The sequence below is a fragment of the Rhinatrema bivittatum genome, chromosome 1 (genome assembly GCF_901001135.1).
Source record: "Rhinatrema bivittatum chromosome 1, aRhiBiv1.1, whole genome shotgun sequence".
In the NCBI taxonomy this organism is placed as follows: domain Eukaryota; kingdom Metazoa; phylum Chordata; class Amphibia; order Gymnophiona; family Rhinatrematidae; genus Rhinatrema; species Rhinatrema bivittatum.
The window spans coordinates 691,556,154-691,581,814 of record NC_042615.1 but is presented as its reverse complement, the minus strand read 5'-3'; the positions used below and the strand labels follow the sequence as shown (position 1 = coordinate 691,581,814).

The 25,661-nt window shown below is 40.9% G+C and overlaps 1 protein-coding gene across 1 annotated transcript in view; it reads right to left on the bottom strand.

The window, feature by feature from the left end:
* The window catches only part of SV2C (synaptic vesicle glycoprotein 2C), a 305,333-nt gene extending 285,389 nt beyond the window's left edge, over window positions 1-19,944 (bottom strand). The window contains exon 1 of the mRNA XM_029586219.1: window positions 19,323-19,944. Coding sequence (XP_029442079.1) covers window positions 19,323-19,893 — 571 coding nt within the window. The 5' untranslated portion in view covers window positions 19,894-19,944. The remainder of the gene's footprint in view (window positions 1-19,322) is intronic.
* Window positions 19,945-25,661: the final 5,717 nt, after the last annotated feature.

The following is a 25,661-nucleotide window of genomic DNA, read 5'->3' as shown; positions in this document are numbered from 1 at the left end:
GAGCAATCATAATATCAGAAATATTCCCAACCTTGATCATGCAATGCAATGGGAATTTTCTCCATCCGAACGTTCGGCCTTTGATCTGACAGCCTGGATGCTGAAAGAAAGCGGGTAGCTGCCTCAGGAAGTAAGCAAAGTCATCTTTGCATCAAGAAAAGCCTCCACAAAGAAATCTCACAGCTGTAAATGGTAAAGGTTTTCCATCTGGTATATGTCTAAATCAAGACCACTTTAAGTGGCATCTCTCGACTCTGCTACAATATCTTTCAACTCTTTCTAAACAGATTAAGGAAAAATGTCAGAGTTCATATAAGTGCTATAGCAGCCTAAAACCAGCATTCAGAAGAAATTTCTATTTCTCAGCAACCTAGTTACCATATGTATGAAAGGTGTAAATCAACTTCAGCTTCCAATTAAAGATCCTTCTACTCCATAGGATCTCAACATAGTCACGCTCAGCTCATGAATGCCTTTTGAGCTGCTAGCATCAGCAGAAATAAAATTTCATTCTTAGAAAGTTATTTTTGATAGCTGTAACCTCTGCACACACAGGAAATTTTCAAAGAAGTTACGTGCGTAGAAGTAACCTATATACATGCAAGTAGCTTGTACGTGCGTGCATGCTATTTTATAAACATCAAAACTATGTGCATATTTTTGGTTTCGGGTGCACATTTACCTGCGCAAAAAAGGCAGGGCCACGAGGAACATGCATAGGTTACTGTTTTATAAGATTTATGCAAATACATTAGGCAACTTATTCGCATAACTTGAAACCTACTAATTAGTACAATAGATATGAAATTTGCCTTTTGGCTATTGGTGGATGGGAGGTCTGGATGAACTGGAAGGAGTTCAGGATGTAGTACCAGGAGGATCTCAAACTGGAGATGGACTGAGTGAACTGGTGGAGGTACTGGCAAACTGGTGATTTCAAAAGTGAGTGCAGATTTTTAAAATATATCTACCGCCGCAAATAAATCAGGGTTTCACATGAACAAGTCATTATTTTTGTGCTTACATTTATAATATAGATGGAGAAAATATAAGCTTTCAATGTGCTGCTGTTATTTGCCCATAACCAGACATAGGCGCATTTTATAATCTATCAATTTTATGAGTACGAGCACATCAAGTCAGGTCTACCGCAGCTTCCTTAGCTCATTTTCATTCTGCTTTCATAGAAGAAATGTATAGCGGTTTCACATGACCTTCTACTCATACTTTCACTGCTCATTACTGCCTAGAAAATGAGTCACGTCAAGATTTCAGTTTTGTCCAAGTAGTTCTTAAAAGTTTAACTAAGGCCTTCAACTCTCCCAATGACCTAATATATGAGGTTGCATTTTCCAGGGCTAGCTCAACAATAAAACGACTTACATGCAAGCTTCAGCTTTGGAGTACCAACTTGTTTGGCTGATTACATCCTGCTGGTCTGTGAAGAAAGCAAAGATGCTTACCTGTAATGTGTGTTCTCTGTGGACAGTAAGACAAAAATCAGACACACAATCCCATCTTTTCCCTGAAGAGTTAACTGTTATGTGATAAAGACTGAGGAGACTTGGGAAGCAGCAGCCATGCAGGAATTTCTATGCATGCTCAGAAAGATCTTCTCGGTCTTTCCAAGCTCCGAGACACACACTTCGGTTTCGACATCCTCTTGTGTGGCTGATTTGTCCCGCTGTCCACAGGGAACACCATAGGTAAGCAACTTTGCTTTACCCGCATTTGCAAGGGCAATTTACCAAAAGGCCATTTCATAGGTAAAGCACCGTTTTACGTACAAACTGGCTTCTAAAGTCACCCACCAAAAGCTATTATACTGCCTACCTAGACTCCAATAATCATATAATTTTATTGCTTTCAGAATCATAATGAAAACACTAAAACTTCTTTAATTACTTCAGGTTTACTTTTCTTACCCAAGCATTCAATTTATATCTATTGCTACCATATGAATATATTTCCCTAGTCCCTTCAGCCTTGAGTTTAGCTCTTCTTACAACACACTATCTCATAATCCCATTAATTGAATTTTCTTGCATTTTTCAAATACACTGAGATGCATATTAAAAGTATTCAAAACAAGTACTAAATTAAACCGTTATTTTGTGCATCTATTGTTTCTTCCCCAGAGTGAAATTCAATTTGGTTTTACTGTGCACTTGTTATATTTTCTTCCATTAGCCCTGATCCTTTATCATCCTTCTCTTAATGTGAAAATGAGTTTCCAAAATCCCTAATGCACCTAATTCTTCCACCTTGTCAGACTCTACGTCAACATAAAACTCTTGTTGGGTTATCATATCCAGTTCAAATTCCACTTTCAGTTTCCACACCCAAAATGAACCCACTAGATGAATCCTTCACTTTGATGGGCCACTTCATCAGGATTAAAAATAATAAGGTCTGCATTTTCATGTTTTGCCAGAGCCTTAAGAAAAATAAACGAACATAGGAGAAAATTCAATATATACTAAACAAAAACAAAGTGCATTTTAGTAAGTATGTAAGAAGGCAAACATGGAGCTTAACTGAGATTTTTAAAAAAAGTGAAGAACTCCACCCCATGTCATCATTTGACAAAAACAATCTTTTTTCTCTTTGAATCAAAAGATGTCCAAGAGGTGCTTATTGTCTGTGCAAAATTTTCATATTAAATAAATCCACTTAAGTGACTTTAACACACAATCAATGATGCCAACAATTTCAGTCAAGAGAATACTTAGCTTCTCCGATGAATGGCAAAATTTTAACCACACAATGGGGCAGATTTTCAAAGGTGCGTGCTACCCAGCGCACACAAACGTACGCCCGATTTTATAACATGCCTGCACAGTCGCGCACATGTTATAAAAATCAGGGGTCGGCGCGTACAAGGGGGTGTACACTAGTGCACCTTGTGCGCGCCGAGCCCTCGGGGAGACTAGCTGGCTTTCCCCGTGCCCTCCCACCCCCACCTTCCCCTCCCTTCCCCTACCTGTCCCACCCCCCCAGCCCGAAACCACCCCCACACCTTTATTTCACATGTTATGCCTGTCAGAGGTGTGCGATCCCCCGAAATTGTTGCAAATGGGTGCTTTATTTAAGTTAAGATATCCATGTAAATGTGATATAATATAAAAAGGTGAAATATTGTTTCTTCCAACCTTCGCATTTGCAGAGATTTATTATGGAAAAACAAACCACAGGAACTACTGATACCTCCCCTAGTGAAATAGCTGGTAACTCTCAGTAATAAGTAATATTTATATGGTTATCCTAGTTGATCGTCTATTATTACTTAGTCATCATGTTTGGATAGTAAACTGCCTTAAAAATGTGTGTAACCTTTCCTTATGTATTGTGGACTAGGAAATGGCTGAGACCTCTATTGCTGTTAAGATTGCTTGATTGTAATTTTTGAAAATTTTGATAAATTAAAAATTAAAAAAACAAAAACAAAAAAAAAAACACAACTCAGTGAAACTCCACCTTTGATATCTTTACATATTTACTAAAATATGTTTTGTTTTTGTGTAATATTGAATTTTCTGCTACGTTTATTATTTGTTTTATGCAATTAATATGTGGTTTAAAACACCTCGTTAGATTTTGCCAGAGCCTCAGACATGGAGTCTCAGTTCTGTCAATTCAAGAAATCTTTCTCCACAAATGGGTTTCATTCTGAAAGCAGTCTGTGCTTCCTTCCTTGGGAGTCTCCAGTTCAAATTATCATTTGAAAACTAAATTATACCCATGTGTGGTGGCTTTCTTATTTAGTTAAAGTAATCTATTTAAGCTCTATTACCACTCATTCACTTGAATTCTGTCCATTTTATTATAGATTCTTGTTTGTGTTGTCACAATACTGGTCTGATTTCCATTTAAATACTGATTAGTCAGAGAACTACACTGATTTATTTGAAGTCTTAAGCCTGTTTCTAAGGGCTTATTAAAATTAAAGAATTAGTGTCTTGTGGGAACATACTAAGTAGATACACTGGTAAATAAAGATGTCAAATGATGAGCTTGACTCATCAAGGTTTTTGTTCAATAGACACAGAACGGGAGAAAAGCCTTGGTGAATCTAGCACCATATGTAAGATTACCCAAATTACACCAAATAAAAATGTTAATTCTGCAAAGTTGTCCTATAAAAAAAGAATTCTACAATTCATAGAGAGAGTAATTTCCAGAGGCATTTATGGAGATAAAATGGTGCTTTGCCTGCAGAAATGGCCTGTTATTGTTGCCCATTCAGTATGAGGGCAAGCTTATGTGCATATGTTTATCTTGAGTGGAAGCATTCACAGAGGGAGGGTTGAGGAAGAGTTTACATTAAACGCACACTTGTTTTTTCAGAAAAATGTACAGAAAATTTCTGAAAATTGTCTCCACACTTACTAGCAGGTGTAACTGCTTGCAGGTAGTTTAGCTGGGATAATTTTCAAAGTGAACTTATGCACACAAGTTCACATTGAGTGTGTAATTTATGTGCATCTTATGGATGTGGAATGTTACAAAATTACCTCCAAAGGCTGCAATTTTCAAAAGCCATTTCTGCTGGTAGACGGAAACGGGGTCTTTGAAAATTGCCCACCTTGTATGAGAGATGTGCATTCAGGTTCATTTGTTTTGGTTTTCATGTGCATAATTGTTTTTAAGTATGTGGGGGAAAAAGTATTTACATAACTTTGGAATTACACACATAAATGGAAATTATGCATGCAACTTTGGGTTTATTTGTGTATAATATACACAAGTGCATAAAATCCAAAATAAACCAAATACACACACTTACTCTATCTGTGGGTATACTTACATATGGAATTTTATCCAAACTAAAAAGAGGTGTTCCCAGGGATGGGGTTGTTTGCGAAGGTACGCACACAAAAAGGCCACACAAATAAGTGTATGTACTTTTCAAAGAAGTTTCCCTTTGAAAATTGGTGCAAAGTTTGGAGGTAAAGAATACCTGCTGACTGTGCACTTGTAGAGGTGGGATTAGAACTGCCCTATGGCTGCTGAAGCAGCAGCAATGTGCATTTCACCACAAAAAGAAAAAATCAAAGACATGAAGATAGGATGTTAAATTTTCTAAACATACGAGTACATTTCTACATTTTTCTTCATAAACCGCTAGTGATCCACACACATTTCTCACATCGGTAAGGCATACATGATTAAACAGAGCTAGCATATTTTTCTACTGTGGGGTCAAGCGGCATTCTGAAGACTACGGATAGAAGCTGAAAGGCATCTTGTTAGGACGTGCTGCTGCCATTCTCTGCAATTAAAATCAGGCCGGTCACATTGCTACAGTGACTGGTGCTCTCTGTGCTGCGGGTGCACACAACCACTGATGCTATTACGCAGGGGGTGTCAATCCTAGAGGGCCGGAAGCCAGTTTGGTTTTCGTTAATGAATATGCATGACATGCGTCTGCACACAGTGGAGGCAGTGCATGCAAATATTACGCCATGCATATTCATTAGACACATCCTGAAAACCCTCACTAATTTGCAGCCCTGCTGAATTGCAGTTTGACACCTTGGCACATTTCTTTTGGGAGTTTCATCCTCTCTAATGGCTGAAGCAGTAACCTATCACCTTACCTCCAGCATGAAGCAGGATCTGTGGCAGGATGAGACCTACAGAGCACCAACATTCTGCCGTGCAGATTTGAAGCTATAAAATTCCCTACATACACTGCTCTTCAAGCCAGCTGTTTGCCATAATACACTTGCACTTCCATGCCCCAGAAGCACGACTGCTCTTCTGCTTCACTAAGAAGCATTTGAATTGAGAGGAAGTAGTTACAAAAGAGAAGAGGAGAACATTTTCCCAATCGGTTGCAAATATTTTCTCATATACATAGGTGAACACTAACACACAGTATGCAGAAGCCTAGAAGAGACTCCCAGTAAAGTTAGCATCTGGTAAGAATAGCAAGCCTTTGAGCATTTTCCTTTGGATCTAAGAGGCAGCAGCTGAAAGCCCTCACAACCTCCCTGTCATACTAAACTGGAAAAGCAGGTGGGGTGGGAGGAAGAGGTTGAGCGCGTGCTTTCAGTCACTGGCTCCTATGATTTTTTTAGCTCTCCTCCCCCCACCCCTCCAATCCCAGGTCTGCCAAAGCTCGTTTAGTGCTCGATTTACTAAGGCTGTTTTCCCATTTTGCATCTTTAGTTGAAAAAAAAAAATAAAATAAAGGCTTAGTGAATTAAGCTCCGCACTTCCCCCACTTCCACTCAACATTGTGTAGAAATAGTGCAGTACATTACATATGGCATATCAGACTTTTTTTTTTTTTTACACTACAGATCCTCAAATTTTGAGAGAGGTTTGTCAGCAACAGTTTTTACTTGCCTCTAAATTAGAAGCCAATAGGCTACTTCACTGCCAGATGCCGCCCCAAGTTCTAAGCTTGTTGGTGAAACCTCTCAGCCATTATCCTACTGTTTTCCAGACACCAGAAGGACCCCATGAAACTGTGTGTTTGCACTGTTCATGAACTAACTCAAACATCTCATGTACCCAGAGCTTCCATGCAATATGCATGGGCCTATGTATGTGGTGATATGAGAAAATGTTTACCATGCACCCTTGCTGTTTAATCATAGTTGCTTTCTAATCAAAACTACACAGCTTTCAGCGATTTTGAACTGTGCAGTGTCCAAATTCCTGCTCTGGTTTCAGACTTGCAAAACCTGAGTCCACGAGGCCAGTACAGAAATTCGGGCACTGCACAGTTCAAACTGACTGAGATATGCATAGCGCTGACCGCAAAGTGGCAGCAGTTCCCATGCTGCTGCAGGGGCGACATTTTAGATGCTCAAAGGATTCCCACTAGTTTTGTGTGTCAATTGGCTGTCTTTGTTCTTTAAATTATTTTTGATAAATCTTTTTATTTACAAATAAAACACTGCAATGGGAACCACTTTAGCTCCTGATGTGGAAAATATATATGTTGGTAAATTCGAGGAAAATTCAATGTTCCTCCCTTTAGATTGTATATTAAATTATAAGTCTCAATGTTTGTTTGTCACTTAGTGATTGCAATTCAAATTTATGTTGCTCTTATGTTGATGGAAGATTGGTGTCTTTTCTACATTTCATTATAATCACTGATTGACGGCAGCTTTCAGTTTACAATTTTTAGAAAAACCTAAGTAAACCACCTCCCATTTTTAACATATTTCTTCAAAATGTCACTGAGATCTACCAGAAGTGAAAAGACTTTAAAGCCTGCTCCATGGCAACTCTGCCTCCACTCCAAAAAATAAGAATTCATGACAGGCAAAATGATTCACAACTGCATGTACACTTCTAAAATTGTTTTAGGGTCTGCCTCGGGATCCGGCACTACGCACCGCAGGGAGGTGAATCCAGGTTCAGATCCTCTGTCCTTTGCACATATGGAGGTGGTGGCTCAAGCGTGTGGAGGACAGGAGGCCAACAATAGGGGTGTACATTTGTTCCCTACGAATTGGTAATCCACAACGTATAGGGCCATATTTGTTGTATTCGTGGGGAAGCGAAACGTATCGCGATTCCCCACGAATACAACAAATCTTTGCCGAATTATTCGGCCGTCTAAAGGAGTCAATTTAAACAAACCCCCCACCCTCCTGACTCCCCCAAGACTTACCAAGACTCCCTGGTGGTCCAGCGGGGGGTCCGGGAGCCTTCTCCTGCACTCACACCCTCGGCTGCCGGTATTCAAAATGGTGCCATCTTGTGCTCCTACCATGTGACAGGGACTGACCAATGGCACCGGTAGCCCGTGTGACATACTAAGGGCAAAGGCTGTTGGTGCCATTTTGATTACTGGCAGCAGACGGCCCGCAAGCAGGAGATGGCTCCTGGACCGCCCGCTGGACCACCAGGGAGTTTTGGTAAGTCTTGGGGGGGGGGGGGGGGTCAGGAGGGTGGGAGGTTGTAGTTAATTTAATTTTAGCCGGAAAACGAATAAGAATTAACGTATAAACGTATCGCGGGCCTCCCTTGCCGAATGCAACGTATTTGCCCCCGACGAATACGAATCCCGAATGTAACATATGGCGTCCCTCTGCACATCCCTAGCCAGCAATAGGTGTTGAAAGTGAACCTTGGGAGGAGGTGACTATCTAGCCCCGGGCCAAAGGTTTCTGCAGTTACCTGGGCACGCCGCCCAGTGAAGGGAATCTTAGATAGTGGGAGGGAAAAAAAAAAAAAAGGGAGAAGACAAAATACGCAGGTCATTTTAGGTGTAACCCTTCCTAGGGTCACTAATGCTTCTAGATGGTTTCTGGAGAGTTCCTGCTCTCCTGGTCTAAAGAGTTCAGGGAGTTCTGCTGGTGCCCTGAAGAATCTGTGAATTGGGCGTGTACATACCCATGCACGTGTCAAAAATAAGGGGGTGGAAAGGGGCGGAGCATGGACATTCTGGGGCGGGGCTAAAACTTACGCACATAACTGACTTAAAAAAAAAAAAAAGCTGACCATGGCACGCGTCCGTGTGTCATCCGTGTAACTTTACTGCAGGTCCTGATGAGGAGCAAGTCTAGAGGTCTCAAGTTTTAGAGCTTTCAGCTCAGCGTGAATGTTTGGGGTCAAGGGGGGGGGGGCTTACAGGATGAAGAACCAGAGGGGTCCTGAAGACCTCAATATCAACTGGACAAATTGTGGACTAACTGGAAAAAAATTTTCCCTCGTGCGAGCATATTTTATAATCCGCCTGCATACGTGCGTAAAAACCACTAAAATCCTAGAAGAAACGCGCGCGAGACATTTACTCAAGCCGCCTCAAGATTATGTGCACACATACATGCGGCAAGGGGATTTTAAAATGATGTGCGCGTGCTTGCACGCACGATATAAAATTGCAGCGTATCTCCGCTCGCGTGCTGCTACGAGGTTTATAGGTGCACGTGCGTTCCTTTTAAAATTAGCCAGTAAGTTATCACATGAAGCAGCAGACAATAAGGGACTTGTCCATGGTCACATGGATGATCAAAAGCAGAGGCAGGTCTAGCACAGAGACCTTCTGCTTCCCATCTATTAGTTAGTGAATTAATGACATTAACTACAGTTCTCTTGCTTTACTTTACAATTGATATACTATGGATTTTCCTGTGGGAGGGTTGGGGTTTTTTTTTGCCTGTTTTCCTTCCACCATCTTGGTTCCCTCTTCCTCAGAAAGTATACCCAAACAACATTAAGTATCTCCTCACTGGCCTGATGATTGGAGGAGTGCTTCCTCTGATGCAGGTCCTCACCGTTGCTCATTGGCTGGCAGGGGTATTCACCTCAGGCCTTAGCACACTGCCTCCATGTTATACCAGACTACTCTTTTGTAGGTGTTTTATCCATAATAATTTACAATACCAGTTTTAAGTAAATTAGGCTTAAGTCACATCTTTTTTTAGTCAAAATTGTGCTCTGAAGTGAAGAGGACATCCCACTACATGGACTCTGTTTCAGCCAAGCAATGAGATTTCTCATATGTTTATTTTCTATAACACTGTAGATAACAGCAGATAAAGACCAATTGATCCCTCCAATCTGCCCAGTTATTTGGGTCTATTCTGCTAAGAACATAGACCAGCTGCCAGCAATCGAAGCTTGACCACTTTTCACAGTATAGCTCTTTTTCTACGTCAGTTTTTGTCCTCTCTCAGATTCTCCCCCGATCCTCGGTAGATAAGCGTACAAGTTCACATACATAATCTAACGCCTAGGGCCCACTTCCAAAGCAAACAGCTCTCAGGAATTTACAAGTTAGAGAATGTGTTTGAAATAATGTCAATATTTTAAAAAAGGTCAGATTCTCTAAATATTGAACATCTCTAGCAGACTCACGCTCCAGACCTTTGTCTAATGGAGTCAGCATCGCCCTGGTGATGCGCTCAAGTCCTGGTGGGGAGGGAATGTATCGCTGCAACTATTGCGATGACCTCTGCCCGCACAACAGTGGAACTAAAGGGACAGTCTCCAGAAGGTTTCCTATCTGTGACCACCTGGGAAGAGAGGAGCTGTTAAACAAGTGGGCAGGAGAAATCAAGAAGAAATAATTTATACTAGATGCAGTTGCAGTAACACTCATTACTTTTATGTTTGTTTAAGTGATAGTTTTATGTTTCTTGATGTTCCCATAGTAAATCTTGTTACAAACAAAAAGCAGGCAGCTTTCAAATATGATTTATATTTTAGTTTCCTCTGTGAGGCAGCAGAATGGAAACCGGACCAATTAGATATGTCCTGCTAAAAGCCTGTTCCTACTGAGCAGTTGCCTTATTGCATTGCTTCAGGATCAGAGAGAGAGACTTCACCTATCACAGTCACTCAACATTACCTCAGTTAACATTCCACTAATGCTGCTTCATGACGTCCCTCAAAGCAGGTCACTGATTGGCTGGCAATTACGTTTCCAGTTTCTTATGTCAGGTAATGCCAACTGGATCTTGAAGCAGAAGGAAATGTTACATTTTCTAAACATGGTTTAAAAATGATTTTGTAATGAAGAATAAATGAACTTTGATTTGACGAGCTGACCAATTACAGGTGACTGGATGGCTGGTGGATTGGCACAGAGCCACACAGAGTGGTACACTAATTCACAACCTCTCATCTGTAAATCACCAACTCAATTCTGGCTTCAGTTAGTAGCTATTGAAAATTGTTACCATCTGTTGAAGTTGCGAGATGATATCTGTGCAGACTGTGAGGAAGGCTTCAGTGATACAGACAGTATTTCACCAGGAACCGGACTGAAGCAAAGTAATAGGATTGCTTAATTGAAGTCTGACAAGACTGATTAAACATGTATTCAGAACACAAAAACAGGAGCAATGAGCGGCACTCCAATATAAACAGTACCAACTGTTTATATTGGAGATGCAGAAGATTCAATGAGTCCCCATAGCTTCTCTCAAAACATAACCCAGCATGAGAAACTGCTTGCTTTCTCTTGTGATTTTAACTCCCTTACCACAGAGCCTCTTCTTTTCCCACACCTGTATTAGTCACATGACGTAGAGTCAGAGTGAGGTCACTGAGGCCTATTTTCTGAATACATGTTTAAACATCCAGGGAGATGCAGAAGATTCAATGAGTCCCCGTAGCTTCAAATGAATTTAATACAAAGAAATCTTTTTATTTATCAACGGCAACTCTGTTGCTTGAAACAGCACAATTATTTGAAACAGGGTCCCCCGACACGGACCAGTGTTTCGCCAAACCCGGCTGCGTCGGGAGGGACGGACAATTTAGTGTGGAGTTCATCAACTTATCAACATTGTACTGACACTTGATTCGCACAGAGAGCCCTCTGTGCGAATCAAGTGGGCTCTCTGTGCGAATCAAGTGTCAATACAATGTTTAAGTTGATGAACGCCACACTAAATTGTCTGTCTCTCCTGACGCAGCCGGGTTTGGCGAAACACTGGTCCGTGTCGGGGGACCCTGTTTCAAATAATTGTGCTGTTTCAAGCAACAGAGTTGCCGTTGATAAATAAAAAGATTTCTTTGTATTAAATTCATTTGAAGCTACGGGGACTCATTGAATCTTCTGCATCTCCCTGGATGTTTAAACATGTATTCAGAAAATAGGCCTCAGTGACCTCACTCTGACTCTACGTCATGTGACTAATACAGGTGTGGGAAAAGAAGAGGCTCTGTGGTAAGGGAGTTAAAATCACAAGAGAAAGCAAGCAGTTTCTCATGCTGGGTTATGTTTTGAGAGATCACATGCGTCTCTTAAAACATGCTTTCAGATGTGCAGATGAAACAGGTATAACTAACAGAGGCACGAGAGACAGATGATGCCGCCCTTTTCCCCTTTCCCTTCCCGAACTTCCTGAAGTGACACAGCCATGCTGTTTTCCCAGTTCCTTTTAAAACAATAGTACTGGAATGTACTGCACCGTATTATCATCATTGCCTTTGCTATAACTATGTATCATCTCTATTGCATTGCTTTCTGAAGCGTAAGCAAGCACATAATAAACCTATTTCTGGACCATACAATTGTACTGACTCAGAGTGTGAGTGTGGCATTTTGTATCTTGGAATAGTAAATTTCGCCAGATAGGTGCCTGGGGGATACTGACCTTGTGTCTTACCACGCACACACAGTGAACCTGTAACAATTTGCCAACTCATTTCACAAGAAGGGCAAAATGTGCAACAGTTCACCACCACCAGTCGAAATGGCTTTTAATCAAGAACCTAAAGGTGAATGTATTATCCAAGGGCAATCTAAACCTGTGTTTCCCAATGCTAGGGCATAACTAACTAGTCTAGTTTTAAGAAAACAATACATTTGTATTTCTAGACCCCGTTTTCTATTTTAGCTAAGGCCATTTACAACGTTTGTTCAGGCATAAGTCCTTGCTCCAAAAAGCTTGCAAAATGGGTACTGGAGGCAATAGGAGATCAAGTGACTTGCTACAGGTCACAAGGATTATCAGTGGGAGAAGCAGGATTTGAACCCTAGTTTCCCTGACTCACAGCTCATTGTTCTAACCACTAGGAAATGGTCCCCAAACCTGTTCTTGAGGACCCCCAGGCAGTCACATTTTCAGGATATCCACAATGAATATGCATAAGATAAATTTGCATGCACTGCCTCCAGAGCATGCACATTTTAGCTCATGCATATTAAAATCATAAGTGGTTGCTATACTGGGTCAGACCAAGGGTCCATCAAGCCCAGCATCCTGTTTCCAACAGTGGCCAATCCAGGCTACAAATACTTAGCAAGTTCCCAAACATTAAGTAGATCCCATGCTATTAATGCCAGTAATAGCAATTGATATTCCCAAAGTCAGCTTGATTAATAGCAGGTAATGACTTCTCCTCCAAGAATTTATCCAAACCTTTTTAAAACCCAGCTACACTAACTGCACTAACCACATCCTCTGGCAACAAATTCCAGAGCTTAATTGTGCACTGAATGAACAAGAATTTTCTCCAATTTGTTTTAAAATGTACTACTTGCTATCTTCTTGGAGTGCGCCTAATCCTTCTATTATTCGAAAGAGTAAATAACCGATTCACATTTATGCATTCTAGACCTCTCATGATTTTATAGACCTCTATCATAATCAGGATATCCTGAAAACCTGACTGGCTGGGGGTCCCCCAGGATAGGTTTGGGAACCTCTGCCCTAGGTTAGCCCTTCCCCTGTAATGAATATGCATGGAATAGATTTGCATACACTGGAGACCAATATTTGCAAATATATTCCATGCATATTCATTGCAGCTTTCCATAAAATCAAACTAGTTAGGTATGCTTTCAAAATGGGGACTGTAAACCTCCCACAATGGTCTTTTGAGAAAGAAAAAAAAAAAAGAAATCACATACTATTGTCAGGAAAATGTTTGCATTTCAAGAAGGAAATATCTTCTGCACTGCATATTGTTTCTCTTCTAGTTCTAGTTATTGTATATTTGTTTGGTTTCTTGCTATTGGTTTGCATTAAGATAAAAAAAAAAAAACCCACCAAAAGAAAAAAAAAACAACCCAGTATCTCTCTTATTGTATTAGCTGATATTAACAATCTATGTTTAATATTGGGAGATAAGTGCTGTGGGATCATTTAATAGCTAAAGGACAAGTAAAGTTCCAGAAAGTGTCCTGCTCTACCCAGCTTGACCTAGGTTTAAACTGTTTAACTCCCTCCCACCCTACCCCTCTGCCCACCCACCCCCTAGGTTTGTTTTTCTAATGTAGTCTGTCTAACTTCATAATTGGCAACAAGATAAATTAGTAAATTGGTATTTCCTTAGATGTTAACAATCAAATAATTTACCAAAATAAGGACTATCCAATGTAACTGTTGTGGAGCCTTTATTCTGAAGGAAAGCATCTGGAAAGTTAGAGCTTGCCCCATTTGTGCAGAACTCTCTTCCTTGAAAAAGGAGCTGGCTGAAGTTAAAGCTGAATTAGCTTCAATAAAGAGAATTTCACCCACATTACATTACTCGGGAATTAATTCCCCATTACCACAGAAAAACACGGAGTCAAGAAAAAAAGAGAGATACAGTGGGCTCAGGTAGGATAAGATATGTGACCCACAGATACCCGTTCTTGACAGATGGGCAGCCCACAAGTATACCCCCCCCCCCCCCCCCACTCACACAGGACATTAAGGAACTCAATAAAAACCAGGATTACAGTGGGCTCTGGTAGAATTAGACCTGTGATGCGGAGACACACACTGTATCAAGTGCAACAAGTACAAAAAGCCTTCTCTATATTAAACACTGAAGAAGTTCTTGAGAAAAAGATTGAAGTGTTACCTGAAAAGAGAGAAGAAACCCAATGCATACAGAAATTCCAGATCAGTAACCAAAGGAAAAAGCTCATTGTGATGGATGACCGTCATCAGTGGCACAACTGCAAAGGGAAAGAGTGAAGCGAATAACAAAACTCAACTAAAGTCTCAAAAGGAGTCCAGGAAAGGCAGTAACCTTAACAAGAAAAGCTGGAAAGCTATGACCACAAATGCTCGTAGTTTGGGGCAACAAAATCCCAGATCTGCAAGCCCTAATGGTGGAGGCAGACTTGGACATTGTTGCTATCGCAGAATCTCATGATTGGGATACAGCAATACCAGGCTATAACTTGTTAAGGAAGGACAGAGTGGATAGGAAAGGGGGAGGTGTGGCTCTTTATGTCAGAAACAATATCCAAGCATCTGAGCTGCAAGGAAGATGGGGCAATGAAGAAGCACTATGGGCAGACCTAAAAAAAGATGGGGCATCCTTTTATATTGGAGTGGTTTACAGGCCTCCAAACCAAAAGGAAGAGCATGACAGAGATTTCGTTGAAGACATCCAAAAGATGGGAGAGAGAGAGGAGAAGTGGTGATCATTAGGGACTTTAATCTGCCGGATGTAGACTGGAGAATCCCTTCTGCAGAATCTAACAATAGTAGAGAAATAGTGGATGTCCTGCAAGGTGCTTTGTTCAAACAAATGGTAATGGAACCCACGAGAGAGGGAGCTATACTCTATTTAGTGCTCACAAATGGAGATAATGTCTCTGATGTCCAGGTGAGCGCCCACCTCAGCACCAGTGATCAAACAGTATGGTTTCATATCACACACAGGATATGTAGAAGAAGCACGAAGACCCAAGTTTTGCAGCTCAAAAACACGGACTTTGATGAAATGGGGAAGTACCTGGAGGAAGAACTAAAAGGTTGGGAGAACAAGAAACATTGGATCAACAGTGGACCAATCTGAAAGGAGCAATCAAGGCAACTAATCTATATGTCAGAAAAGTAAAGAAAAGCAAAAGGAAAATGCAACCTATCTGGTTCTCAAAGGAGGTGGCTGATAAAATAAAAGCTAAAATAACAGCATTCAAGAAATATAAAGGATCCCAAAGGGAGGAGCACAAAGAAGAATATATGGTACAACAGAGAGACGAAGAAAGTATTCAAGATGGCAAAAAGTCAAGCGGAAGAAAGGATTGCCAAAGAGATAAAGAGGTGACAAAACATTTCAGATACATCAGAGAAAGGACAGAAGTTCAAAGTGGTATAGTGAAATTGATCCTTTTCACCTTTCAATGTGTAGAGAGAGACTAAGAAATGGCAGAAACATTAAACAAATACTTCAGTTCGGTGTTCACTAAAGAGGACCCAGGAGAAGGACCACCGCTAGTTAGCAAGAAACTGGAGGGGACTGGAGTAGATGTAACTCCGTTTACAGTGGAGAATGTGTGGGAAGAGCTGGGGAAACTGAAAGTGGACAAAGCCATGGGGCCCGATGAGGTTCATCCCAGGATACTGAGGGAGCTCAGAGACGTGCTGGCGGGACCGCTGTGTGATCTGTTCAATAGATCCCTAGAAACAGGAGTGGTGCCAAGTGATTGAAGAGCGGTGGTGGTCCCATTTCAAAAGAGTGGGAGCAGAGAGGAGGCTGGTAACTATAGGCTGGTTAGCCTCACCTCTGTGGTAGGAAAAGTGATAGAGACGTTGCTGAAAGAATAGTGAACTATCTACAGTCGAGAGAATTGCTGGACCAGAGGCAGCATGGATTCACCAGGGGAAGATCCTGTCAGACAAATCTGATTGACTTTTTCGACTGGGTGACCAGGGAGTTGGATCAAAGAAGAGCGCTCGATGTCATCTACTTGGATTTCAGCAAGGCTTTTGATATGGTCCCGCACAGGAGGCTGGTGAATAAAATGAGCAGCTTAGGAGTGAGTGCCAAGGTGGTGGCCTGGTTTGCAAACTAGTTGATGGACGGAAGACAATGTGTGATGATAAATGGAACTTACTCTGAAGAGAGAGCGGTGTTAAGCGGAGTGACGCAAGGATCGGTGTCGGGACTGGTCCTGTTCAATATCTATGTAAGCGACATAGCGGATGGGATAAAAGGTAAGGTTTGTCTGTTTGTGGATGACACTAAGATCTGCAACAGTGTGGACATGCTGGAAAGAGTGGAGAGAATGAGACGGAATTTAAAGAAGCTGGAAGAGTAGTCGAAGATATGGCAGCTGAGATTCAATGCCAAGAAGTGCAGAGTCATACATATGGGGTGTGGAAATCTGGAAGAACTGTATTCAATGGGGGGTGAAGGGCTGATGTGCACGGAGCAAGAGAGAGACCTTGGGGTGATTGTGTCTAACGATCTGAAGTCGGCGAAACAATGTGACAAGGCGATAGCTAAAGCCAGAAGAAAATGGGCTGCATAGAGAGAGGAATATCGAGTAACAAAAGGGAAGTGATGATCCCCTTATACAGATCCTTGGTGAGGCCTCACCTGGAGTACTGCGCTCAGTTCTGGAAACCGTATCTACAAAGAGACAGAGACAGGATGGAGGCGGTCCAGAGAAGGGCGACCAAAAAGGAGGATGGTCTTCATCGAATGTCTTATGAGGAGAGATTGAAGAATCTAAATTATGTACACCCTGGAGGAAAGGAGGAGCAGAGGTGATATGATACAGACTTTCAGATACTTGAAAGGTTTTAATGATCCAAAGATAACGACAAACCTTTTCCGTTGGAAAAAAAAAAAATCAGCAGAACTAGGGGGTCACGATTTAAAACTCCAGGGAGGAAGACTCAGAACCAATGTCAGGAAGTATTTCTTCATGGAGAGGATGGTGGATACCTGGAATGACCTTCCGGAGGAAGTGGTGAAGACCAATACCGTAAAGGTCTTCAAAGGGGCGTGGGATAAACACTGTGGATCCATAACGTCTAGAGGATGTGAATGAAGAGTGGGTGGCTCATGGGAACGATGGCTTCTACCTGGTGATAATATCCTTATTCAATAAACATACACATGGGTAATGTGACTCCAACATTGTTCTAAGCTTCAGCGGCAATGAGGAAATGTGGAAAAAAGTATTTGCATTCACAAAAAAAGCGGGGACTAGCTTGCTTGTTACTACCCCAAACCAAATAAGCCTGATACTTCACTTTCAATGCATATAAAGCATAGCTCTCTGCTTCAACGGTAGGGGGGAATGAAGAAAGGTGGATCTATATTCAGGCAACAACCAAAAGGACTGAATTACATAGTCTGGATAAACAGATAAGCATGGGTGTAGCTTGCTTATTGCAGTGGTTAATACCCCTAACTAATTAAGCTACTTCACTTACTTGCAGTTCCAACACTGCTCTCTACATTAATGGCGGGGGTGGAAGGGAACTAGAATAAAAAAGGTTACTAAGAGCCAAGAGAAACAGATAAGTATGTGAGAGAAAAAAAAAGTGTGAAAGTTTGCTGGGCAGACTGGATGGGCCGTTTGGTCTTCTGCCGTCATTTCTATGTTTCTATGTTTCTTCTGCTTATATGGTCTTATTTTCAAAAATTGTTTTCATGCTAAAAGTTGTGTTTTGTATTAAATTTATCAGGTTGAAAACTTAATGCATTCTCTATTAGGGATGTGAATCGTGTGATCGATCGTCTTAACGATCGATTTTGGCTGGGGGGGGGAGGGAAATCTGATCGTCATGGGTTTTTTTGTTAAAAAATCATAAATCAGGGGAGGGCAGGAAAACTGGCACACCAAAACAACCCTAAAACCCACCCCGACCCTTTAAAACAAATCCCCCACCCTCCCGAACCCCCCAAAATGTTTTAAATTACCTGGGGTCCAGTGGGGGGGTCCTGGCGCGATCTCCCGCTCTTGGGCCACGGCTGCGTTAATAGAAATGGCGCCAGTGGCCCTTTGCCCTTACCATATGACAGGGCAAAGGTAGCGCCGGCGCCATTTTGGTTCCTGTCACCCGACGTCACGAGTGCAGGAGATCGCTCCCGGACCCCCGCTGGACCCCCAGGGACTTGTGGGGGGCCTCCTGACCCCCACAAGACTTGCCAAAAGTCCAGCGGGGGTCCGGGAGCGACCTCCTGCACTCGGGCCGTATTGCCAATATTTAAAATGGCACCGGCGCTACCTTTGCCCTCACTATGTCATACGGCCTGTCAAAAAACAATTCACATCCCTATTCTCTATAGCTGCTTCCTGATTTAATCAAGTCCAGCATGCTGTTGCATTAATTTCTCTAATGAATTTAAGTGTTCATAAATGGTGCCATAATCAACACTGGAAACTGAAGTCCACACAGAAGGTACAGCACGAACAGCAGCAATACAAGCTCACCAACTCTTCCCTGCTATGGAGTACCTTTAGGGCTGAGGTGGTCATTTAGAGATTGACATTCAACTACAAACAGTCCGGGTAAGTTATCCATATTCATCAGATAACTTAGCCAGGAAATTCAGTGGTGCTGCTGAATATATGCAGATAAGCATATTTGGATAGCTTTAGCACTGTTCCATGGCACAACCAGACTTACCCAGATAGCTCTGAACATCAGCATTATCCAGATAAGCCAATCCCACCTCATAACGCCCCCAGTTTAGCTGGATAACTCTGGGGTGGTGAGCGTAGCGGGAAATTCAAATCTCACTGTTTCTCTGGCTAAGTCTCAAACTTAGCAGGACAAACATTTGATTATGAACCTCTTAGTTTCCAGGTTTGTGCAATTTTTTTTTTTTTTACCTCTATGCCAAGACTGGCCATAATAGTGCCAATCAAAGCCACATTATAATGGTGGTTTCAGTGATTATGGATACCTGTCCACTAGGAAATGGACTCTGATCAATCACTTGTTTCACAAATACTATCAAACTACTTTCAGAATGTAATAACTTTCAGGACTACCAACCTAAGATGAATTAGAACCAGTAACTTAAAGGTGAAAAATTATGTAAACCCATATCAATTCTTTTGAGCTATCTAATTCCAAAATTATTAGCAGCTGGATCATTCTTAACATATTATTTTTGATAAATATAGTTTGCATAAAATGGTCTGGACTTACCAAGCCATCCTGAACTTGAATTGGGTATGCACATGTCTGTCTCAGCGCTGGGCAACACAAATCCAACCACAAATACCTCCACTCCATCAGCCATTAAGGCCATTCCAAGGACAAAGAAGAGAGACCACTGAAAACGACCATGCCCACACTCTTGAATAATGAGTTCATACTGCTGAGCCAGCTCTTCCTCATCAGCCTTCCTCTCCGTTTCCAATTCACGGCGGTCTTTGTACTCATCTGGGATGGGCTTCCCAAAAGCTATTATGCCTTCTTTGCCCTGTCCCATATTTGGAATGCCTTGATATTCACCCTCATAAATTTCATCCTCTTCGTCATGGCCTTCTGTTGCTTCACTAGACCCTTCATCATCATTGGCTTCCCCATTATAATTCCACCCTTGGTTATAATAATTGTTTTCATCATCTTGAAACTGATTGGATTGTTGAGTATAGCCATCTTGAGCACCATCCTCTGCTCTATTTGTTTTTCCTACGGTTTGTCTCTTCACCTCCTTGGCAATATCTTTAGCACCTTTCACTAATGAAGTCCTGTCTCTGTATGCATTTTCCATCTTGTATTAATTCTTGAAGGCTTTTCAACTACAAATGATGGGTGTGTATTAAAATTATATTTTCAGTTCAGTTGTAGCTATCATTAAAGGACATCTGATAACATAGTCGACGAACTTCAAAGTTTCTGCAAAGACAAAACACAATAAGAAAACACTTATTCTTGTTCTAATATTTTTCTTTTTATAAATACAGCTTTTGCTTTTTTCTACTGGATACTGGAGGTTGCTGGTGCTTTAGTTAAGCTCCTACAATTACATTGTGCCAAAGTGCAAAAAATATATGCCCATTTCTAAATGTTTAAGTACTGCTTCATGAATAAGAAGTACATACACAACACAGAAACCATAAAAGCCCCTGCAAATAGATAGTCCTAGATGAAGCTTTTCATCTACTTTACTACTATATTACATGTTCAATATACAGTGATAAGCTTTACACTGTTACCTGATGAGGTGCAAGTCTAGAGATTTTGAGCCTCAGGGGTCCTGGGGGGGGGGGGGGGGGTTATATTGGTCTGCTTAGAGCAGAAGGGTCTGTAGACCCTTGCATCACTGCCCCACCTCTAAATCCCACCCGAATTGGAAGTGCCCTTCTTATAGTGGGAGATAGAGAGTAACAGATTGTCTAACAGAGGCGCTCTCCTCCCCCCCCCCCCCCATGATCACTTGTGCGCATAAAAGGCTGCAAACATACACATGGCAAAGATAACATAAGAAGATAAGATATGCCATACTGGGTCAGACTAAGGATCCATTAAGCCCAGTATCCTGTTTCCAACAGTGGCCAATCCAGGCCACAAGTACCCAAACATTAGATAGATCACAAACTACTATTGCTTATTAATTACCATCATAGCAGTTTATGGATTTATTCTCTAGGAACTTATCCAAACCTTTTTTAAACCCAGTTACACTAACTTCTGTAACCACATCCTCAGGAAATGAATTCCAGAGCTTAACTATGCGCTGAGTGAAAAAGAATTCTCTTTTATTTGTTTTAAATGAGGTACTTGCTAACTTCATGGAATGCCCCCTGGTCCTTCTATTATCTGAGAGAGTAAACAAACAATTTACATTAACTTGGTCAAGTCCTTTCATGATTTTGTAGACTTCTAAGATATCCCCCCTCAGTCATCTCTTCTCTAAACTCAACAGCCCTAACTTCTTTAGCATTTCCTCATACGGCGGCCATTCCATGCCCCTTATTTTGGTCACCCTTCTCTGCACTCTCTCCAATGCAGCTATATCCTTTTTGAGATGCGGTGACCAGAACTGCACACAGTATTCAAGGTGTGGTCTCACAGAGGCATTATGACATCCTTCATTTTATTCTCCATTCCCTTCTTAATAATTCCTAACATTGTTTGTTTTTTTGATCGCCACAGCACACTGGGCCAACGATTTCAGTATATTATCCAGTATGACGTGTATCTTTACTCACATGCCCAATACAAGCATTTATGGACACACGCACTCTTTTTAAAATGTACCTGTAAGTGCAATACTTTGCACTTGCCACATTAAATTTCATTTGCCATCTGCATTCCCAGTCTCCCAGTTTTGCAATTTATCAACTTTGAACAATTTTGTGTCATCAGCAAAATTGATCACTTCATTTGTTGTTCCCATATCCAGGTCATTAATAAATATATTAAAAAGCAATGGTCCCAGAACAGATCCCTGGGGCACTCCACTATTCACCATTCTCTATTGGGAAAATTTATCATTTAGACCTACTCTCTGTTTTCCCTCTTTTGCTTTCTATACTTTTACATTTTCTAAGGAGTCTCATGATGGACTTTGTGAAATGTAGTCTGAAAATCCAGACACTACATTGACTGCCTTGCCCTTATTTACACCTTTAAAAAATTCTAACAGATTAGCAAAGGTTAGTCATGCCTCACCAAATCCATGTTAGCTCTTTCCCATTAAGTCATGTCTATCCATTTGCCCAGTAATTCTGTTCTTAAAAATAGCTTCTACTATTTTACCCAACCAAGTCACGCTTATTGATCTATAGTTTACTGATCATTCATGGAGCCCTTTTTGAAAATTGGCATTATATTAGCCAGTCTTCAGGTACAGTGAATGATTTTAATGATAGGTTAGAAATGGCTAGTAACTGATCTGCAATTTCATATTTGAGTTTTTTTTAGTACTCTGGGGTGAAAACCATCTGGTTCTGGTGATTTATTAATCTTTAGTTTGTCAAGTTGCTGCCCTTATGCTTCAATTGGCTCCCTCTGGTTTTCTCTTTACTGGTATTTCCCTCAATACTGTCTCCATTTCAAATTGGTTTTCTCTCAACCAAACTTTATCCACAGTGACTCAGCTGCTCTACCCCTCCTCCGCTGTCTCTCCTAGCCCTGTGGTTGTGGGTCTGTTCCTTTGGACAGACCATAGGGATTTGGAAGGAACAGAGCAGACAGTACTATTCCCTGCTGCTCCAGAGCATTATGGGAAGGATTAGTTGGCTTCCATTGATCCCTCTACAGTTGTGTGAGAACATGGGAAGACAGGCAAGTATTTCCTATGTTTACCATCTGTGGGAAGGGAAGATGAAGATAGGATTACCTGCTTTCTCTTGGCTCCCATTATTTCTCCTTGGGAGGAATTGGTATGGGAAGGAGCAGAGTCTCTACTCTGTTGGCTATTATTGGATATCAATAGAATAGGTGGGCAAGGAGAGGAAACTATACATCTCTCTATTTACAGCAGAACAAAAGGATGGTTTCGGTTTAGGGACAGTGGGAAGAATCTGAAGCTCTGGTCCAGGTGGGAAGGGGGATTCTTCCCTCCCCAGCCTTATAATCTGTTTCAGATTGGTATTTGTCTCTGCTAGAGATCAGGGAGCAGACTCTTCCCTTCCCTTGAAGTTGACTGGCTAGGTAAGGGGGAAGGATAGGGAGGATGACAACTACAGGTAGATTCATGGAACAGGATATCTGACACCCCTAGACACAGGGAGGATACATTTTGAAAGCCATTTCCATGGGTTACCCACAGAAAAGAGATTTTAAAAAATTGCCTTTCCTGTGTGAGTAAACTTATGCATGCAATAACACTTCATATGTGTAATCCTAAACTCAGGAAATGAGTCTCAGTGCCAGTCACAATCAATACCGGGGCTAAGTTACATGCACAAATGTAATTCACTCTCTTCAAGCCCCCTTATTCCTCCTTGAAATTTAGGGACTCACCAGCTATTCTATTTGGAACTTAGGGGCGATGAAGAGACTGTATACAGATACTCCCTCCAATTTAAAATTCCTTCTAAAAAGGTATCTGCAGGTTACTGATGCTCCGAGTTGGATCATTTCTTTTGCTTCTTCTCCTCCGTTTGTTATATCATTTAGGTAGCTCCTCGACTCTCCTCTGAATAGCTGATGGGTATAAGCGGTGAGCAAGAATCTTGTGGGTACTACGTCTCCTCTCTCCTATTTCATCCCCCCATAAAAATCACACAGCACACTTAACTACAAAAATCACTAGTGATAAGTTTATAATTCACTGGGTGTGAGCTAGAAGTTACTCATTATATTCTAAGACTCTTCAGCAAAGGCTTAATTTTTTTTTACAGTAAAAACCTAAAGAGAACTGAAAGAAAACCCTTCTCTCTCTAAAGGCAAACTAAAATTTCATAGCTCCTCTAGATGTCTCTGTCTTATATAGACACAGGAAATAACTATTACAAGCAGGCTCACATGGCGGCACTATGACATAGATGGGATGTTCTTCTCTCAATACATTGCCTTTCTAGAAGGCTACACCTTCGTAGGTATTTTCACTGGAGCCCTAAAACTTTACCTGCAAAAGGAGAAGGCGTTCTCAGACATGGATTTGGGGAGGAGTGTGCACTTGCACACACCAAAAAAGCTGGCACAATTTTCTCAGGAAAACCACTTACAAAAATTTGTAGGAGTAATATGTGCGGCTATGTTTTCCTTTATAATTTTCAAAGTGAATGTATATACATAATTTTGCTTGAAAATCAGTGTAAAGTCCACGGGTGAGAGATACCTGTGGACTTAGGACCAAATACAGGCAGTTACAAAATTACCCCTGAAGATGTTACATAGTGATGCATTACCAAAGTTAAGAAATTAAAATACTACCATGATTCTTTACAGCAAAATTCTTCTAGAAATAATATATTTCATGGTCCTTTTTGTGACCAGAAATAGAACCAGAAATAGACTTAGCTATTTTCCTCACTTCTAAACTAAATTCTCACAGTGAAGTATTTATTTAAATCTTTTTCTATACCGTCGTTAAGGTGGGTACAGTCACAACAGTTTACAGTAAGGCACATAAAAGTTATGATACTAAAATCTGTCAGTTTACACAGGTGCCATAAGGTTCGGTAACATAGTTTGTAATCAATGTTAATTGATAATGTGATAAATCATGTCCAGGTCTCTCTATATCAGTTTTGAGTATAACACTAACTTTATAATTGTAACTTCTCCTTTAGTGATGAGCTATCTTTTAAAAACTCCATACTTAGTGATTACTGTAGTGTGTGTGGGTGTTCAATTGTTCGTACCTTGCACTTCCCTGTCTTCTATTCTCCCCTCTCTTTGAAAAGCTTGTTTAAAGAGCCAGGTTTTTAAATTTTTTCTAAAGGCTTTGCTGTCTCTTTGTAATCTTAACTCCAAGGGCATGGCGTTCCATAGTATGGGGCCTGCCAAGGATAACACCCTTTTTCTTACTTGTGTTAGTCTTGCTGTTTTGACTGATAGAATAGTTAGGAGTGCTTTGTTGGCTGACCTTAGGTTTCTGTTAGGGATGTGTATTGTGTACACGAAGGGCTGTGTTTAGCCAGTCTGCGTTTTTGTTATGTATTAATTTATGTATGGTGCATAGTGTTTTGTATTGTATTCTTTGTTCAATGGGAAGCCAGTGTAATTCAGCCAGTGTTTCGGTGATGTGTTCTTTTTCTTTTGCCAGTTAACACTCTAGCAGCTGTGTTTTGCAAAATTTGCAGTGGTCTTAGTGAGGTGTATGGTAGACCTAGAAGGACATTACAATAATCCGTGCTTGCGAATATCAACGCTTGTAGTATTGATCAAAAGTTGGCGGTTGTTAGAAGTGGTTTTAGTCTTTTGAGAACCATGAGTTTGGCATATCCTTCCTTTACTTTTAGAGATATATGTTGTTTTAAGCTTAGTTCTGTGTAAATTATTACTCCTAAATTCCGTACTTTCTCTGCTAGTGTTATCTGTTGGTTGTTATTGAGTGAGATTGGGCTCTTTGTGATCTCCATATTTTTTTTTCGTTCTAGATGTAAGAATTCTGTTTTCTCTATATTAATTACTAACTCCATTTGGTTTAATAGCTGTTTGATATCTAGATACATGTTAGCTGTATTTAATGTTTTCTCAATTGTGTTGCAACAGGTAATATTAGTTGAATATCGTCAGAGTATATATAGTGTGCGATTCCCAGCCCAGCTAGCAGGTGGCATAATGGTAGCAGGTATACGTTAAAAAGTGTAGCAGAAAGGGCGGATCCCTGTGGAACTCCTGTTTGAAGGTTTATTTTATCTGATATAGAGTCTTTGATTTGTACTTGAAAATATCTGTTACTTAGATATGATCTAAACCATTTGAGGGTATGTTGTTTAGTCCTATTTCTTCTAGTCTATTTAGAAGTATGTCGTGGTTTACAGTATCAAAGGCCATTGATAGGTCTAGCATCACTAGAATAATGTTTACTGTTATCAAATCTCCTCATGATGTTATCTGTCAGCGCAAGCAGAAGTGTCT